This window comes from Cyprinodon tularosa, unplaced genomic scaffold, assembly GCF_016077235.1.
Source record: "Cyprinodon tularosa strain WSP-4 unplaced genomic scaffold, ASM1607723v1 ctg262, whole genome shotgun sequence".
Classification (NCBI taxonomy): Eukaryota; Metazoa; Chordata; class Actinopteri; order Cyprinodontiformes; family Cyprinodontidae; genus Cyprinodon; species Cyprinodon tularosa.
In genome coordinates this window covers 91339-108512 of record NW_024038966.1, presented here as the reverse complement: position 1 = coordinate 108512, position 17174 = coordinate 91339, and the positions used below count along the sequence as shown (strand labels likewise).

The 17174-nt window shown below is 36.4% G+C and overlaps 2 protein-coding genes across 2 annotated transcripts; one reads left to right on the top strand and one right to left on the bottom strand.

The window, feature by feature from the left end:
- Positions 1-1785: 1785 nt before the first annotated feature.
- Positions 1786-8797, bottom strand: fbxo15 (F-box protein 15). Its single transcript, XM_038289065.1, has 10 exons — positions 8716-8797; positions 8527-8684; positions 7376-7480; positions 6343-6573; positions 4804-5007; positions 4579-4708; positions 4359-4441; positions 2966-3111; positions 2259-2383; positions 1786-2143 (listed from the first exon to the last, which is right to left on the bottom strand). The coding sequence occupies exons 2-10, from the start codon at positions 8625-8627 to the stop codon at positions 1880-1882; spliced, it is 1389 nt and encodes a 462-aa protein (XP_038144993.1). The 5' UTR covers positions 8628-8684; positions 8716-8797; the 3' UTR covers positions 1786-1879.
- A 4820-nt stretch (positions 8798-13617) lies between these two features.
- On the top strand, positions 13618-16949 carry cbln2b (cerebellin 2b precursor). Its single transcript, XM_038289066.1, has 4 exons — positions 13618-13928; positions 14235-14746; positions 15169-15288; positions 15379-16949. Exons 2-4 carry the CDS (start codon positions 14459-14461, stop codon positions 15574-15576), a joined length of 606 nt encoding a protein of 201 aa, XP_038144994.1. The 5' UTR covers positions 13618-13928; positions 14235-14458; the 3' UTR covers positions 15577-16949.
- Positions 16950-17174: the final 225 nt, after the last annotated feature.

The following is a 17174-nucleotide window of genomic DNA, read 5'->3' as shown; positions in this document are numbered from 1 at the left end:
TCATTTATAGACTAAACTTTATACATTTTTTAAAAACAAAGTAGAGGAGCATTAACGAGATCTAAAGCCAAAATGAACTTAATTTTTCAATCTAGAGCCTATTAATTAAACTATTGGAATATTTACAGAGGCCAAATGTATATCTGAAGAAGTTCAATAATTTTACAGTAATTTATATGTGTTTGGTTAATTATTCCATTTAATAAATTATGACAAATTTATTCTATTTATTTATTTTTTTTAACAGCATTTGATTGATTTAGTGTAACATGGTTTTATTTTTATAAAGGAATAGATTGTGGCTTTGGAGATCAATTGCTTGATATTAAAAATGTAAAGTTATTAGACAAGGGGGCAGCATCTCACCTCTACTGTTCATTACAATCACAGAGCTCCTCAACACCTTTTTATTCTTACAGATAAAGTTAAGAATCCTCTGACTATTTGGACACACCTGCAGTTTGCAAAAGCCACAGGTTTCATTTTAAACATTGATAAAAATTAATGATAATATAATAAGATTGAATATAACCCTCTATTCACAACATACCAGTCAAAATAGAGGTTCAATGCATGGGATTATGGATCACAAAAAGCTAGCAGCATGAAGAAATAGAAAAAAAGAAAAGAAAAAAAAATGACACATAACTAATTACAGAGAAACCCTAAAAGAAGGAAAAAGTACCCAGAATAACATAATCTGCATGCTCTCTACCCATTTAAAATAAAAAATATAAAAGAAATCAGTGAACAGAATTTGATTCCCAACATTTAAAGTGATGGAATGAAAAATTATAAAAATGAATACTTAAAGGCCATAGATTTTGAAATAATGACCTGTGTGTAAAAAATAAATTGGGTCCAATCTTTTATGATTAATGGACATGTGGTTTGATTTGCTCTATACACTTTCATACTTAAAAAATTAGAAGGTACTTTGTTCTTATCAAAAATATGAAGAAATGTATATTTCTAAGTTAACTGTCAAATGATATAAAAAATAATTTGGCAAATTGCTTACAAGCATCATTGTAGTCCTTTAATGTGCATTTATGAAACAACCAGCTTTCTTACTTGCTTTACATAAAGGAAAGTTTATGCTGCATAATAAACTGATTGGTTGGGCTGCTCAGTGGGGCAGTGGGTACCAAGAACCTTGCACCAAGTAGCTTCCGGGTGCGACTCCCTGCTCAGGGTCTTTCTGCGTGGAGTTTGCATGTTCTCCCTGAGCATTCGTGGGTTCTCTCTGGGTACTCCTGCTTCCTCCCACAGTCCAGAACCATGACTGTTAGGTTAATTGGCTTCTCTAAAATCTCCCTAGGTGTGAGTGTGTGTGTGAATGGTTGTTTGTCCTGTCTCTGAGTGGCTCTGCAATGGACTGGGGACCTGTCTAGGTTGTACCCTGCCTCTCGCACCTAGACAGCTGGAGATAGGCACCAGCACCACTCCCGACCCCAGCTAGGATAAAGTGTGATGGAAAATGGATGAATAAATTGATTTGATAAGCAAATCTTGATAAACACACATTTAATGGATTATAATGGTAACCTTTATGTAGTTTAAGTTTAAAGTTAAAAGTTTACCTGTAAATTTCAATTAATATGTATATATCATAGCCTAATTGATAATATTCCTGTTTCTTTTTATTATTTATTAATTTATTTTAAAGTGACATCTATCTAAAATAATACATCCTGGTCTTGTAGAAAAAAAAAAGATTACATTTGCAAAATATGTATTTATTCAAGCAACATTTGATTTTTGACTAATAAAAAGTCAAGTGACGTCTTTAAACATCAATGTTTTAATGAAAGGAGATTTTAAACGATATCCACAATGGCTGTAAAATTCCGTCAGTACAAAACAGCAGAGAAACACATCAGTAATCTCTTCTAAAATGCTTGTTGACAAAACAGACACTGACATATACAATCAAACTTATGACAAGCTGCTTTTTCTTCTTCGTCTTTACAAGCTGCATCTTCACCTGAATGTCTGAGCTCTCATATCGGATGAGATAGTGTTCACCATCATAGTCATAAGACACAGCCGCCTTCTCCAGTTCCACGGAAACAGGAGAAGCGACACAACTGAACGGTTGCCTGAATTCATCCAGCAGGGTCAGAGACATGATGCAGCAATTCTGAGAAAGTGTTTCAAAGTAAACATTAGTCAAAAAGTTTCTTTAGGTTTTGCATTATCAAAGCCAATCTACAAGGACTTGTTTTGTTGTTGTTGCAGTATTGTAATAAACTCACCTCTACTGTGCCTTCCAATGCCTCACACCGCCAGGGCAGGGTGAGATTCCCTGACAGCTGGATGTGTTGTGAGAAGCCTGTTCTGCTAATGGCAGTGAGCTGGATGAATCCATCAGAGATGTCAGCTAAAACAATAAACCATATAACAAGCAAATAAACTCTTTTAAAAAATAAATCACCAAATCACCTTGTATTTTCAACAATTGGTCAATATAATCTTAATTCTTTTTTCTTTAAACCGTCTCTTTAAGATTATTTAAAGCATAAAAAGGACAACAAAGCGTAGAAAGCTTACAGCAGTTGCTCAAACTATAAAAACTTTCCCTATTTATAGAAAAGGGTCTTGTTTTCAGGAAGTACAAAATATCAAGTGAGAGAGACTTAATAATATGGATGCATTATAGAAAACTTACAAAGACTGGTTAACCAGTCAGAAAAAAAATACAATAGCATTTTTTCTTAAAAATGTACAATTTCAAGGTTGAAATGGTTAGAAATAAATGTTCTAGTGAGAAGATGGGCTTAATTAAGCTGGGTACCATTGAACATATCACTATTGTTATGCACTGAGGAGTATTTCCAAAGTTTTCTTAGAAAAAAAAAGGAAAAGAAAAAAGAAAAAAAAAAGTTTTCATTGTCTCCTGATTTTGAATAGTCATGTAAACCAATGCAGTGCCACTTGGAGATTATAAGCAGAAATAGGTTACCTCTGCGACAAAAGAGCTGGGAAAAGCTTTCAGACATGAATTTGCATTCAGCGTTGTGGAGAACAATGTGTAGTTGGTAACCATGGAGACCATATTCAGGGTCTATGTCATCAAAAGGGGCTTGGATGATGGGCTCTACATAGTAACTGAAGAAGATGAAAATGCACAAGATTAAATGAAAAGAGAACAAAAATTAAACTGGTACAAAGTTATTTTAGAGGTGTAATTCTTTTGTTGGAGGAACTAAGTCCTAATGTACTGCAGCGATACTAAGATATTTAAATTCACCAGTAGAGGGTGCAATATCCACAAATCATTAAAAAACATTAAGGATTGAATGTGTTTGTAATATACTGCTTTTTGATCCCTATTTAATGTTTCAATTTTTGACGGTTCCAATGTTAAATATCAGACAGCATGTATTAGATCATGTTTTAGGGAGGACATGAAACAAAAGTAGTATTTGATTTATTGCAAAAATCAGGGCCTCTGTATTAACTACCAGGGCTTATAAATATGTGCATTATGAATACATCAAAAGTGGCATCATAACTTATAACTTCCTTTTCCTATTAACCAATGCCATGGTGATGGTGATTTACAGTGTCTAGCAAAAAGAGTAAACTTTTTCAGATTTTATTGTATTATCTCAAGCAAACTCAGAACATCAGCCTCTAAAAGATTTTCTTCCAGCATTGTCTTGTATTAAGTTCTGTCCATTTTTCCAAGACTTTGAGGATTCCTAGAAAATCTTTTTTCTGGTCTATTGCATATATTTTAACAAACTAAAGAACAGTTTTTATATGACTTACATTTACAATTTTACATTTTACAAAAGCTTTTTTTCTTACCCCCTATTTTCCTATAGTCTGCTAAAGGAAAAATGCCCCATCATATGACCCTGACACAACTGTTTCAATAAGTAGCTGGTGCTTGTTTTCAGGAATATGTATAATAGCTTTTCCTTGCGTTTAATGCTTTGCTTGTATGCAAAAAAGTAGACTGTTGGTCTCATCAGTTCAGGTACCTTCTTCCATGTTTGCTTTGCCCTCCACAGGGATTCTATCTAATGGCAAACCTGACCCCTTATTGCCTTTTTTTTTTTGCTCATCTGCCATACAGACCAGAGTGTGCAATGAATAGTTATAGCTTCTACTGCAGTTTCTATGAGCCTCTTGAGTACTTGCCTGATTGTTGCAGTAGATCCCACATGGTTCAGATACTGTAGTGCTGAAAACCATATCTGTTTTTTTTTTTTTTCACTTTACATTTAAGCTCTAATGATGGGTTTATATAAATACATGGAAGGTTTTAGTTATAAGATGAAAAAAATACAAAAGGCATAAAAAAAAAAAAACTGACAGTTTATGAGCTGGACTGTGTTGCAGCCTACCAATCTGAAGATCCTTGAATGCTCCTCTCCACCAGTTTGTAGAAGTGGAGGGTAAACATAATGAAGGCTACAGACCTCTGGCCCTGCAAGGAGAGACACATGCATAGCTTGTAATTGTGATTTCTACATCAGTCATGAGATGAATTATGCTTTATCACACAGCTTTTGCTGCAATAGCAAGACAGAATAATAAAGAAACAACACAGCTTCTGGATGTTACCTTCCAAAGACCAAAGATGATCCCAGGCTGTAGCAATTCCAATTGCAAAATTTGGTCCTGTCCAATAACCTGTGGGCTTTTAGTTAGTAACTGCATATCCATCTTTGCCATCAGGGATTTCCTGTTGGGTCTGAAAAAATCAAGTAGAGAGCACAGTTAGTTTCAAAAAGAGATGAGAAAACAGAGGGAGAAAGGTGTTGAAATAGATACTACAGCTGTCTTCACTTCTTTAAGCCAGAGCGGCAGAGGGCAATCCTCCTGACACCGTGAAGTTCAAGGCTGGAAACCTGCTTGTAGTCGGGCAAGAAGTTTCCACCACACCAGCACAGTGTCACTGAGGTTTCTGAGAAGTGGGACCAACTCAGCTCCAATGTACTCTCACATCCAGACATATCAGTGATGGTCAGTTCCCAAGTGACATTCAGGTTTCTAGAGAGGGATAAAACATTGCTGAAATAAAGCAATACATGTTGGAGAGGGACAAACATGCAAAGGTTTAGCTGCTGCTTCTTACACAAAGATAAATTTGCCAAAACAAACGACTGCTTTATTAAATACAAAACAAATAAACTGAGTGAGATTAGCCAAAAGCTGACTGCTGCTATTTTTTTTTTCAAATCAGCAAAACTGTAAACCCTAGTGGCTTTAGCATTTCTTATGTAAGTCAGGGAGAATTGCATGACTCCTTTTAAGCTGTTCTGACTAATAAAATGATGCTCAACGAATGAAATCAAACAACAGCTGTTGTGATAAATCTCTTGATCCAATTCTGTCTAAACTGTGATTCACAACTGCCCCCGCTGTGATTGTAGCCAGCTTCTTGCTGAGGCACGAACCAATATCAATTAAGTGGAGAAACAAAGCTTAAAAACTGGAGCAGCCCAGAAGGCCGCGAATGACCCAGGGGGTTTCACTCTGCATCCTCTGTGTGTGTGATGTCTTGTGAAATGATTATTACCAAGGTAAATCGCATGCTCCTCAGTGTCTCTAACAGACAAAACCCCTGTAGGGAATTGTCTCAGCTGGTGGGATGAAGGAGGGAGGAAAGAGATGATGGGGCGTGCATCCGTGTATGTGTATTGTCAGTGAGGGTTTGAGGGGGCTAAGTAATTTATTTCAACAATTCCGACAGCCTCTGCAAAGAACGCAATTATTTCTACTAAACCCTCACCCCACCCCTGTGTAGCACAACAACGGCTTGAGAACTCAAAATTGAGTGCTGCACAGCCTCTAATCAGAGGTTATAAAAACACAGCAGAAACTGCAGTGGAGGTGCTGGAGGAGCACACACACACATAGTTGCCAGTATCCCCTCTGCGCAGACACAACATTCAGACGCAGACCTCCTCTCTCACCTTTAATAAGAAAATGTCCTTAAGAGTGCACAGTATAAAAACGAACCACATTATGTTTTGGATAGCAGGCAGATTTTCCCTTCCGCCTGCCCTTGAACCTGCTCAGCAGCAAGGCTGGATTTATAAAGACTTACCCTCCGCCTAATAGAGCCCAGATCCCTAGTTGCAATGCTTATAGTTGGGGAAAAGAAGTAGGAGAAAAACACTATTGACATATATAGACAAACTTTAATATCCAAGTGATCCCTAATATTTTTTGTATTTCTTTTTTTATTAATTCCTTCATTTATGTATTAGTAAGTGACTGTATAGTAAAATCAAACCACTGTTACATTCAACTGGTTTGAAATTTAAAAACTAGTTGTTTTTTTTTTTTTACATGTGATTATTTATCTGTTTCTTACACTACCTGAGGGCTTGCTCTGTTTGGCTCGGCAGACCAGTATGGCTGCTGACGGCTCCAAGAAGAGATTTCCACTTTTTCATGTCACGATGTGCCACTGTCTTAAAATACAGCTGTTTCCAGTAGCCCACAGGATCATCACCAGTCTTCTTAGGTAAAAGCTGGACCTTCTCACTCTTTGTTTTTTGCCTTTTATTGTTGCCAAGATCAGTGATGTAAAGCTTCTTCCACAGAGCACTATATGTGGCACAAGGAGAAACAGAACATTAAAAGACTATGGTTGGTAAACCTAAAAAATATCCTGTTATGAACTTGTAAGAAACTACACAATTTTCTAGTTAATTCTCAAAAACTACTATGGAACAATAAAAAAAGCTGCTCTAAGATTTGGTTGTCTGGGAAATCTTGTTTTAACCTTTAAGTGAACTCTCTTCCTCATATATTTGAAAATGTTTGAAATGTCACACCTTTCTATGGCATAAATTTACACTTTTAGAGGTAAGAGAATAATTTAAAAAAATATATCATGTATTAAAGTTTGAATAGGCATTTGACTGACAAATAAATTTTTGCTGATTTCATGCCAAAAGTTCTTTTCTTTGTGGAGTCATAAAGACATACAGGCTGCGTGAAAAACAAGGAAGCAAGGTCAGGCTGTGCTTCAATGCAACATAGTTAAAATGAAGTGACAAACAGTCTGACAGCAATTCAGAGTGACATACCCAGTCTTTTAATGATAGCTTTACATCTCTCTACATTACAAACCATAAATATGTGTTTGACATATTTAATTTATCCTTTTTTTAATTCAGTAACCAAAAAAGTTCCTGTTTAGTTTTAACTTATAAATATGTCTCTTTAAGAACATGTAAAAAACATGTAAAAAAAAAAAAATCTGTTTTTATGCAGTTAGTATTCAATACCGTTACAATAAACTGTTCAAATGTAGTCCTAATCATATGTCCTATTTATTTGTTTGTATATTACATTAGTAAAAGTTTTTATTTTATTTTATTGATCATCACTCTATGAAACTTACTTATTACTGGCAAGCTGATGAAACAGCTTATTGGTGTGGCTTAAGCTGAGAAGTGCAGAGGCATCCAGGTGGGATAGAATCTTCACCAGAATCTCAGGTGGCAGTCTGGAAAATTGATAAAGAGGATTAAGTATAGAATTCCTATGCATTTCTAATAGTAAAGTTTCCCAATTTCCCAGGGCTGCAGTCTTTCCATTCATACTACAATTATTAGAATCAAGTTCCATATAACTGTGTTGGTACCCTGTGATTAGAAATAAGGGCACACTTGTTAAGTATTTTGAATTGATCACAAGGGACAAAAGAGACTTAATTTATACACTTGAAATAGTCTAAATTGACCTTATGCCTAGCCTGATACCTTTTTATGTGTACAGTTCCATGCAAGAGTTTACAGCCCTAGATTAAAAAAAAATTAAACTTACAGTTCAACAGAAAGAACCTTTTAATTGTATTTGGCATTTATGTGACTGAAAAAAAAAACACTAAAAGCATTATACAATTGTGAAGAGGAGGGAAATGATCGGTATTTACACAGATAAAAACAAGGCACAAATAATCAGCGGATTTAAGTCTGAAAATATAAAGAGGCCATTCTACAGCACAACACAAATGGATTATCATCTTATGATGCTAGTTATTAACACTTTTTGCAATTAGATAAACAAAATTACAGTTTGGTCATGTCTAAACAGAAAATCATTTTCTTGGTCTATTTCATATATTTAAAAAATACTGAAGAAGGGCTTTTATATGACTTACATTTAACTTTATTCTTGCCTACAATAAAGGAGAGATTTATGCCATAGGTATTATGTAGGTATGGCCATAACTGACCTATAGATAGATTTTTTGTAGCAGCTGATCCAAAGTTATCATTTGCCATTTGGCTGCTTCTAATTAATTTACTCTTTGCCAATCTGTTAGTTGAAGTAAACAGCCATGTCTTGGTCGTTTTCCACTCCTCCCTTCTATTAGATTTCTTTGCAAAGATATCCCATGCGATACTGCCTAATAAACTTCTCTAACTTTGAAATTCTCCACAAACTTTACCCCGGGCCTATCAGCTTTGTTTCTTGGTCTTCATTATGCTGTGTGCGCATTATGCGCATTGAGAGAATATTGGTTACAATAAAACTTTGACTGCTTACCTCTCAAATAGACTTTGAGTGGACATTGCTGTTCGTTCGTCCACTCTTTTTGACGCTCTCCCGGCTCGCAGTCTTGGAGTAACTGCTTTGAAAGATGCCATATCATAATTTTTATGACAAAAAATATCGTTGGGTCATTTTACGCTACAATCCACGCGCGTTGCCAAACAATTATGTGCTAATGTCGCGGAGGAAACTCTAGATCACTTTCACAATTCTGTTCACTTGTGCGCCTGTGATATAACATCAGACTATAGAGCTTTCACGTTCTGCGTCTCGTTTCCATGGTAACAACAAATGGCGACTCTTTAACAGGAAAAGGAGAACAGCAGATAGTTCGGTTCCAGTAGTTTAGAGTGCCTTCAAAATAAGGGCAGGCAACATCCCACTCATTGACCAGAATATACTGTAGGCTGAACCGGAGGTGTTCAACAGGGGGTCCGCGACCCCTAGGGGGTCCACGGAAGTAATGCATGGGAGTCTCGAAAGTTTTGGTTGGAGTTAGACTTGTTTTATATTCCCCTCTTGCAATTTTTTTCCACTAATTGAAATGTCTTTAAATACAATTTAACATGAATTCAACACACTGTAGTAAACAGATAAATGGAGGCAGAAGATGTCTTTCAGTCATCAATGCACACATTCATCGACACACTGGAGCTCTTTCAAGCTGGACACAGTTTCATTCACAACACCTGTCCCATCAACCAGGAATCAGAATCAGAGATACTTTAATAATCCCAGGGTGAAATTACTTCCATTACATGACTCCGTATGTTATAGAGTCAGTGTGTGAGTGTGTGCGTGAATGGGTGAATGAATGTGGTGTAAAGCGCTTTGGTCAAGTCTCCTAACTTGAATAAAGGCGCTATATAAGTACATGCCATAGAGTGACTATAGGACCAGTATTTATAATTAGGGGGTCCCCGCTCCATCTGTCCATCAGTTTGGGGTTCCTTGGCCTGGAAAACGTTGAAGACCCTGGGTTAAACGATGAATATCGTTTTATTCTGAGTCATAAAGAAATTTCAATTTAAACTGCATCTTAGTTACACGTGATCTAACCTTATTTTCTGTGTCGTACTTTTATTTTTAACAACCGCACGTTTTAATTGTCAATTGTTCTCATTGCTGCACTTTTTTAAAACCTTGCATTTTGTAAAACCCAGAATTAGAAATCCAGACTTCATCGGTGTGCATAATAGTGGAAAAAACGGCACTGGATAAAATCTTTAATGTTGTCTTATCTTAATATATTTGATGATTTCAGAAAAGTACAAGCTGCTGAATGTGTAATAGCAATCCCATGAACGAACAAACCATTGTTTGCATTAAAAGATGTTTGTTCAAAATATTGAACATTTGCTACTTATTTTGCACTATATATATTTATATATATATATATATATATATATATATATATATATATATATATATATATATATATATATATATATATATATATATATATATATATATATATATATATATATATATATATATATGTGTGTGTGTCTGGAAGAACACACGGCTTTAAATTACTTAATTTAAATCTAAGATGAATAAAAACTTCACATTGTGATTATATCAACTTTTCATACACACACCCACACCAATGGGGAGATAGTACTGTCTGCTGTGAGTCTCTTAACCCAAATATTACACTTAATCATAAAGTTAACCCAAAACCTGCCATATAAGAACATGTAATAGTAAAGTTTTTTTGGGGGGGTCTCTTTTAGTCTCATTTAAGATAGGGATGGCATCTTACTGACACATGAGATGATTCATCCATCCATCCATCTACTACCACATGTCTGTCAGGCTCATGTGGTGCTATGGCCTATCTCTAACAAAGTACTCTCTGCAAAGGTCACAATTCAATTGCAGGGCAATATACAGACATATACCCAAGCACACAAACAAATGCGGGTCAACAATCAACCTAACAGTCATTATTTTTCAGATTATGAGCAGAAGGTAACATGCCTGCTCCACGGAGAAAGACTCTAAGCTGGGATTTGAACCCAGGACCTTCTTGCTACCAACTGCATCTCTGCGCATTCCAAGATAAATCCTAATTTATTTATTTATTTTAAGACTTCAATATTGTGACCTAATTCCAGACATTAAAATACAGTATTATTTAAAGCTGCACACACAGATGGACAGATGGTCTTGCAGATATTTAAAATGTTTGTACTAGCACATGCTGTTGGCCAGCTTGGAGTTTGGTTTTATTTGCATTATGTGTAAAAATAACTTGTATAGGTTAAATAGAGATGTATAGACAAAGGATCCCATTAGTGTAGAAGGAAGGAGAAAAAATGTATTGCTTCACATCTTATCATGTCTTTCTTAGTGAAGCTGTGCTGATGTAATCTTATTTCTGACATATAAAGAACACAAGGCAAAACATATTGCAAAAAGAATAAATAAATAAAATTAAAAAAAATATCTAAAACAGATGGCTCATTTTAAAACCCATCACATAACTGTCCTCTTTACTCAAGGAGGCCAGTAGGCTTTGCTGGCTGTCAGTGAATATAACCATAACTCTGTTGTCAGTCTCGCCGATCAGCTTTCCTGATAGAAGTGAAGTCCCTTTCAGGGCAACAGCAGCCCCTGGTATGGTAACATTAAGTAGGCCACATCTCTTTTCCGAGCATGTCCCCCTGTACTTGACATTTGATGTTTTCTGTAGTTGTCTGTCCTTTGGAAGGCCTGGGGAAAGTTGTGGCTCTTGGATACCTGATGTCACCCTTCTGCATGGTTTGCCAGTAAGCTCTGACAGAGCAACGCTTGACAAACGAGACTGAGAGCAGAAAAGTATTAACCATCATTAAGACTAAAATTAGGGATTTGCTGTTTAAACTTGGGATTTCAGATTTAGTGAAGCCTCAGGTTTGAAGAGTAACAGATTTATATTTTGTCAGTTATTTACCAAATTGTTGATAAGGTACAGTGTCTAAATATGATATTTAATACAAGAATAAAACCTTTACCTATATTTTCTCCATTTCTTTGGAAATATATCTCACAAAACATCACTTCCTGATGAAGAAGACAAATAATAGTTTCCTATATATTTGGTACTGATAGTAACAGTCTATCTGTACTTTGTATAGCTACCTTTCACTTTAGTTACCACTAGAAGTCTTTGTTGTATCTCTTCTCTGGGTTTGCACATAGAGGCTGACATGTGTTATTAGTCATCTTCACTAAATAACTCAATCTCAATTTGACTAGATAGAGTGTGCCTGTGAACAGCAATCTTTAAGTGTTGTCTCACAATTGGATTTTAGCCTGGACTTGAACTGGTACATTCTAACACATTATGCTTTGATCTAAATCATTCCAACAAAGCTCTGGCTTTTTGTTTGAATTGTTATACAGCTGGAAGGTAACTGTCTTTCTCTATCTTAAGTGTTTTACAGCATTTCAGGTTTACTCAATACACTCTATCATCCCGCTAACTCTGATCTGGGATCAGAATGATCCTATTTCAAAGAGAGGTTAGTATTAAGGGTGGGGTGTGTTGTTACTGTGTGTGTTTTGCTTCTTAGATTGACAAAATGTTCAGTTTTGTTTCACCTGACCACTATTTATACTTTCACATGTATATATGTGAAAGTATATATATATATATATATATATATATATATATATATATATATATATATATATATATATATATATATATATATATATATATATATATATATATATATATATGGGGTGTTTATCTCTGCAGCTTCTTTAGAAGTAACGTAAAGTACCGTAAAGGCAAGGAGAATTGCTATGGAAGTCTTACTTTTGACAACAATTAATTAATTTGTATTTAAAGACTGTTTTATAACACAAAGCTCATTGTGTTCATTGGTCTTAATGACTTAATGATGCTGTTTTTTTTTGTTTTACAAAAATGTTCTCTGAAAAAATTGATAGGGTTAAATTATATCAGTAAAAAGTATCATTGCAGTAATGTTATTGTAATGGTGATGTAGATTTCAATTTTCAAACATTTCCATAGTTCTTTTTCTTTCCTTTTTGTCTTTTCTTCCAATCATGTTAGTCCACCAGGCTTTGTGATTTTTAGCTCCCCAGCCACTAAAAATGCATTAGGTGTGGGCATCAAGGGCCATGAAACCTCTTTCAACAAGCCAGGTGTATCACTGGTATGCATAATTTGCATACAAAGAACAGAAATAGTAATTTGAATTGGAATTATGCTCACATTGATATTGCAGGTTTGACTGTGATACAGAACAATATGTTGGACAGCTCACAGACCGATGGACCCCCTTTATTCATCAGGTCTATTTCTATTTAAACTGGACATTTTTCCCCCCCAGCAATTAGAGTAAGACATTAACAAAACAAGAAAGAAAAAGAAAAGATAACAAAGAAAAGTGACTTACCATACAAGCATTTATCCCACTTCCCAATTATGCAGTCCTTTGTGTCAACATATGAAAATTATACTAAAACACACTAAAGCCTCTTTATGTGTTTATCCTATATTTCTCTCGCTAAATTCTGAATAGATTAACTTAAAGAAAATAGCTCCCTGAATACATGTTCATGATTCATGCAAGTTTGCATATTTTTAAGTTTAAAATAGTAGAAAAATAGTATAAATGACAGGTCATTAAAGCCCTGAGGGGCTTGCAGAAGAAGCCCTCACACAGCTATTCAAAGGACATTGACATGTCAGGGCTTCAAAAGAAAAGGTTAAAGTTTCGCCAGACAGGTGAAGCTTATTCTTTGTGAACTTATTCAAGAGACCCTTTTTTTTTCAGCTGACATACTGTATTAAATATTTCTTGATTATTTCTGTGGATGTGGAGATGCCTGTAGATTTCTTTTTTAACAAAATAATTTAATGATTTATTTCTGCTAGAATGGAGCACAACTGCAAAGATGAATTTAGCCGCTGGATGGCGCACAAGTACCTGTATTGGAAAACCTAAGTACCAAAGTCCTGAATCAAAAATACAAAGATGCATGCTGATTGTGACATGCACAGCCAGGGTTATCATATGCAAACGCTTTCATTTTTTTTAAGTTTATACAGTCACATGTAAAACCAAAGATCCACGTTAATAGAGGACAATAAAAGATAGCTATCCAACACGTACTCTGGGGACTCAAGAGTTTAGGGCGTCGAATTGATTAATAAGTAAACGAAGCTATTAGTCTACACCTTTTCTCTTATTTTAGGGGCACTTGTAGAGGAGTCTTGCTTGCAGCGGCTCACACACTAAGAATGGGCGTGAGTTGTCCCTCGAAAGGAGAGCCTAGAGACCCCTGCTTTCGTTTTTCTCTCTCTTCCAACGATCAGAGGATCTCACTTCTGCCTGTGAAAGACAGCGAACACAAGAGCGGGATGGAGAGCACAGGTAAACCAAGAATGGGATCTTTTTTCTTTTCTTTTAAAAAAAGAATATACTTAAATAGCCTTATTTCAGATTCAGTTTTATGTCATCATCATAAAGTAAAATTATATTTAATTTTGTAACAAACGATCAGATGTTTATTACTGCCTAATGCTGTACTCACTGGCAGTATCTGTTTACTTTACGCACGAGAGCTTATTTTACGCATAAAGAAATTACTGGCTCACCGAGTAGAACGTTATAAACTTTCAGTTGTTTTGTTTTTTTTTTACGTGTAGTTTTCAACTTTTTTCTCTACTGTGTCGTCAGGAATGACAAATATAGCAGTGTAAATCATCTCCCAAAATCTAAGACGCACAGGAGGGAGGGGAGCCTAAGTGCGTCTGTGTCAAAGAGCGAGGGAGCATCGCAGACAGAGGAAGAGAGAAAGGAAGAGAGAGGAAAAGGGGGAACGAGCCTGAACCAGGTGATCAATAAACCTCCAAGGGGTTGCCAGGGTTGTCTCATTGTACGCTGGATCCAGTGATCCAACTATGGTGCCATCGCGCTGCCCGGGACCCTGTGCCATCCTGGCACTGGCTTTCTTCTTGGGATGTGGCGTGGTCCTGTGCTCCGGCCAGAACGACACGGAGCCCATAGTGCTGGAGGGAAAGTGTCTAGTGGTGTGTGACTCGAACCCTTCCTCGGATGGAGCGGTGACCTCCTCACTTGGCATATCCGTCCGCTCCGCAGGGGCGAAAGTGGCTTTTTCCGCCGTACGCGGGACTAATCATGAGCCGTCTGAAATGAGCAACACGTCAATGACCATCTATTTTGATCAGGTAAATATTGCACACAGCTAAATAATACTATATAGGATAGATATGAGAAAATAATGTTTTCCGTGGGCATTACGTAGTATTTTCTTAAAAGTTACTGTGAAAGCAATTTGGAACATTTTGGAAATAGTTCAAAGAATCCGATGCGCAATTGGCGCAAAGAATGATGTGAAGCCAACAAAGCAACTATTATTCCAGAGATATTTATCACAAGGAAGATATACAGCTTTGATTAGTAGCTCCAACAAATCCACACATCTGGGATGTTTGTAGAGAGGCCTATTCATGCAACAGAGAGTCCTCCCAAGCACTGCCCTACACATTTGGCACGCGCCCCCATGCATGCCAGACGAAAACATGACTACAAAAAAGCTGTAATGTTGATCTAACTGCTTCTCTTTACTGTGCGCCGTTTTGGATCGCAGGTTTTAGTCAACATCGGCAATCATTTCGACCTAAAAGCGAGTGTTTTCCAGGCTCCAAGAAGGGGGATTTATAGTTTCAGCTTTCACGTTGTGAAGGTCTACAACAGACAAACTATACAGGTAAGAGAGCATGAAGTGGTAGCTGATCATTTTATCCAGTGAAATATGACATACACCGCAATAAGCCGTTTTTCTGCTCCCTTTTCTCAGGTCAACCTAATGCAAAACGACTATCCCGTTATATCCGCTTTCGCGGGTGACCAGGACGTTACAAGGGAGGCCGCCAGCAACGGCGTGCTGCTGATGGTGGAACGTGAGGACCGGGTGTACTTAAAGCTGGAGCGGGGCACCCTTATGGGCGGATGGAAATACTCAACCTTCTCAGGCTTTCTAGTCTTTCCTCTATAATCCCATCATCGAGGATCGGGACTACGCTTAAGTTAAGGAACAACAAGAAAAAAGTATATTCAAAAACATGCCATTTATTTTGCAAACTGTCAGCCAAGGAAGCCGACGAATATCTGTACACTCCGTCTAACACTATAGTCAACTCTCAACGTTTCCTTGGAGTTTCATATATTCAAACCTATCGACTTTTACGCAATCTGGATGACTAAAATGTATCGATCGGGCCAGTGAGTGGCATGTGCTTGTCGACTGTGTGGATTTTTTCCCCTCATTGCCTGGAGACCAAACTTTTTAGCAACGTGGAAGACGATGATGTGGAGAAAAAAACCCTGACTGTGTTATGCTTTATTTCTGTTTGTATAGCCTTAAAGAATAAATGGTGAGGTATCTACGGACAGCCAGGAAGAGAGAAACGTATCCACGCCCAGAGGCTTTTTTCTCTTTTTCTTTTCTTCTTTCTTTCTTCCTTTTTTTTTTCTTTTGCACGAATGGAAGTTTCCACTTTTTTATGTTTTTTGTTGTGCTGTCTATGGTGTTGCGTCTGAATGCTCAACGTATTGAAAATAAGCCAAACTGTGGGCCGCTTATGAGTTTATTACATGAGAGAAAGAGGGAACATTGCAGACAGAAAGATATTACAGTAAAGGCGACATATTCAAGCCTCAAGAGATGACTTACAACCCTTTTATTTAAGAACAACAATAATAATTTAAACAAGAAAATAGATATCTAATTTATGAAGTACATATTCACAGTACTATGTGTTCTACATTTTGGAATTTGCGTAGCTTTGACTGATTTTAATGTTCAGTGACTTTGCTCACTTAATGTACATTGTGGAAAAAACTAGAAGAATCCCTATATATATATATATATATATATATATGTCCCGCTTAATAAATGATATTGTATTGTATAGGCTGATTCATCGTTGTTATTTAAAGAAGCAACTTGAAGTGAAAGAAGGAATGCATACTTTAAAAGGGAAGGCCTTGAAGGGAAACCAGGCATGTCGCTGTCTGTGGTGCTGAAGATTGAAACTCGCACAACAGCTGTTAATTTGAGAAGAATGAATGCACCTTGCTGAAGATCTTTAGTTAAATTTTGATATTTAAATAACTGTGTTTCTTTTATGCTAAGGAGCTTTAGTTTTGGTGCTTAAAAAATGCATGCTTTTGTCTGTATAATACATTTTGCAGCACACTATAGAGACTGCTGCACCCATTGAACTCCACAAGGTAAAGTGCAGGAAAATCACCTTTAAGTGAGAAACTGATAGCATAAAGCTTTACCCTTCCTTAAAAAGTTGTGTCTTTACTATAAAAATGATCAGTTGTCTTGCAAATAAACAGCTGTTTATATTTTAACCGGTTTATCCACAAGCCCGTCCCTAACTATCTCCTTCATAGTCAGACAATATGTTGCCTTCTACTCTCCCTTTTTTGTATTATTAAATTATAGTCAATGCCACACCTAGTCGAGATGCTTCAAACTAATCAAAGTAAAACAAAACAATTTGAAACTCGTTTCATTTCCCTGCTTTGCAATAGAGAATATTCTCCGCAACAGATACGCAGGTATCTAAAAAGTTACCCCTG

Excerpts from the sequence above, each read along its gene's own strand:
- fbxo15 (XM_038289065.1), bottom strand. The coding sequence starts at position 8,627 with ATGGCATCTTTCAAAGCAGTTACTCCAAGACTGCGAGCCGGGAGAGCG. Across the intron at positions 7,481-8,526 it reads ACTCAAAGTCTATTTGAGAG|ACTGCCACCTGAGATTCTGG; the intron begins GTAAGCAGTCAA and ends TCAATTTTCCAG. Across the intron at positions 6,574-7,375 it reads CATCAGCTTGCCAGTAATAA|TGCTCTGTGGAAGAAGCTTT; the intron begins GTAAGTTTCATA and ends TGCCACATATAG.
- cbln2b (XM_038289066.1), top strand. The coding sequence starts at position 14,459 with ATGGTGCCATCGCGCTGCCCGGGACCCTGTGCCATCCTGGCACTGGCT. Across the intron at positions 14,747-15,168 it reads TGACCATCTATTTTGATCAG|GTTTTAGTCAACATCGGCAA; the intron begins GTAAATATTGCA and ends TTTGGATCGCAG. Across the intron at positions 15,289-15,378 it reads ACAACAGACAAACTATACAG|GTCAACCTAATGCAAAACGA; the intron begins GTAAGAGAGCAT and ends CCCTTTTCTCAG.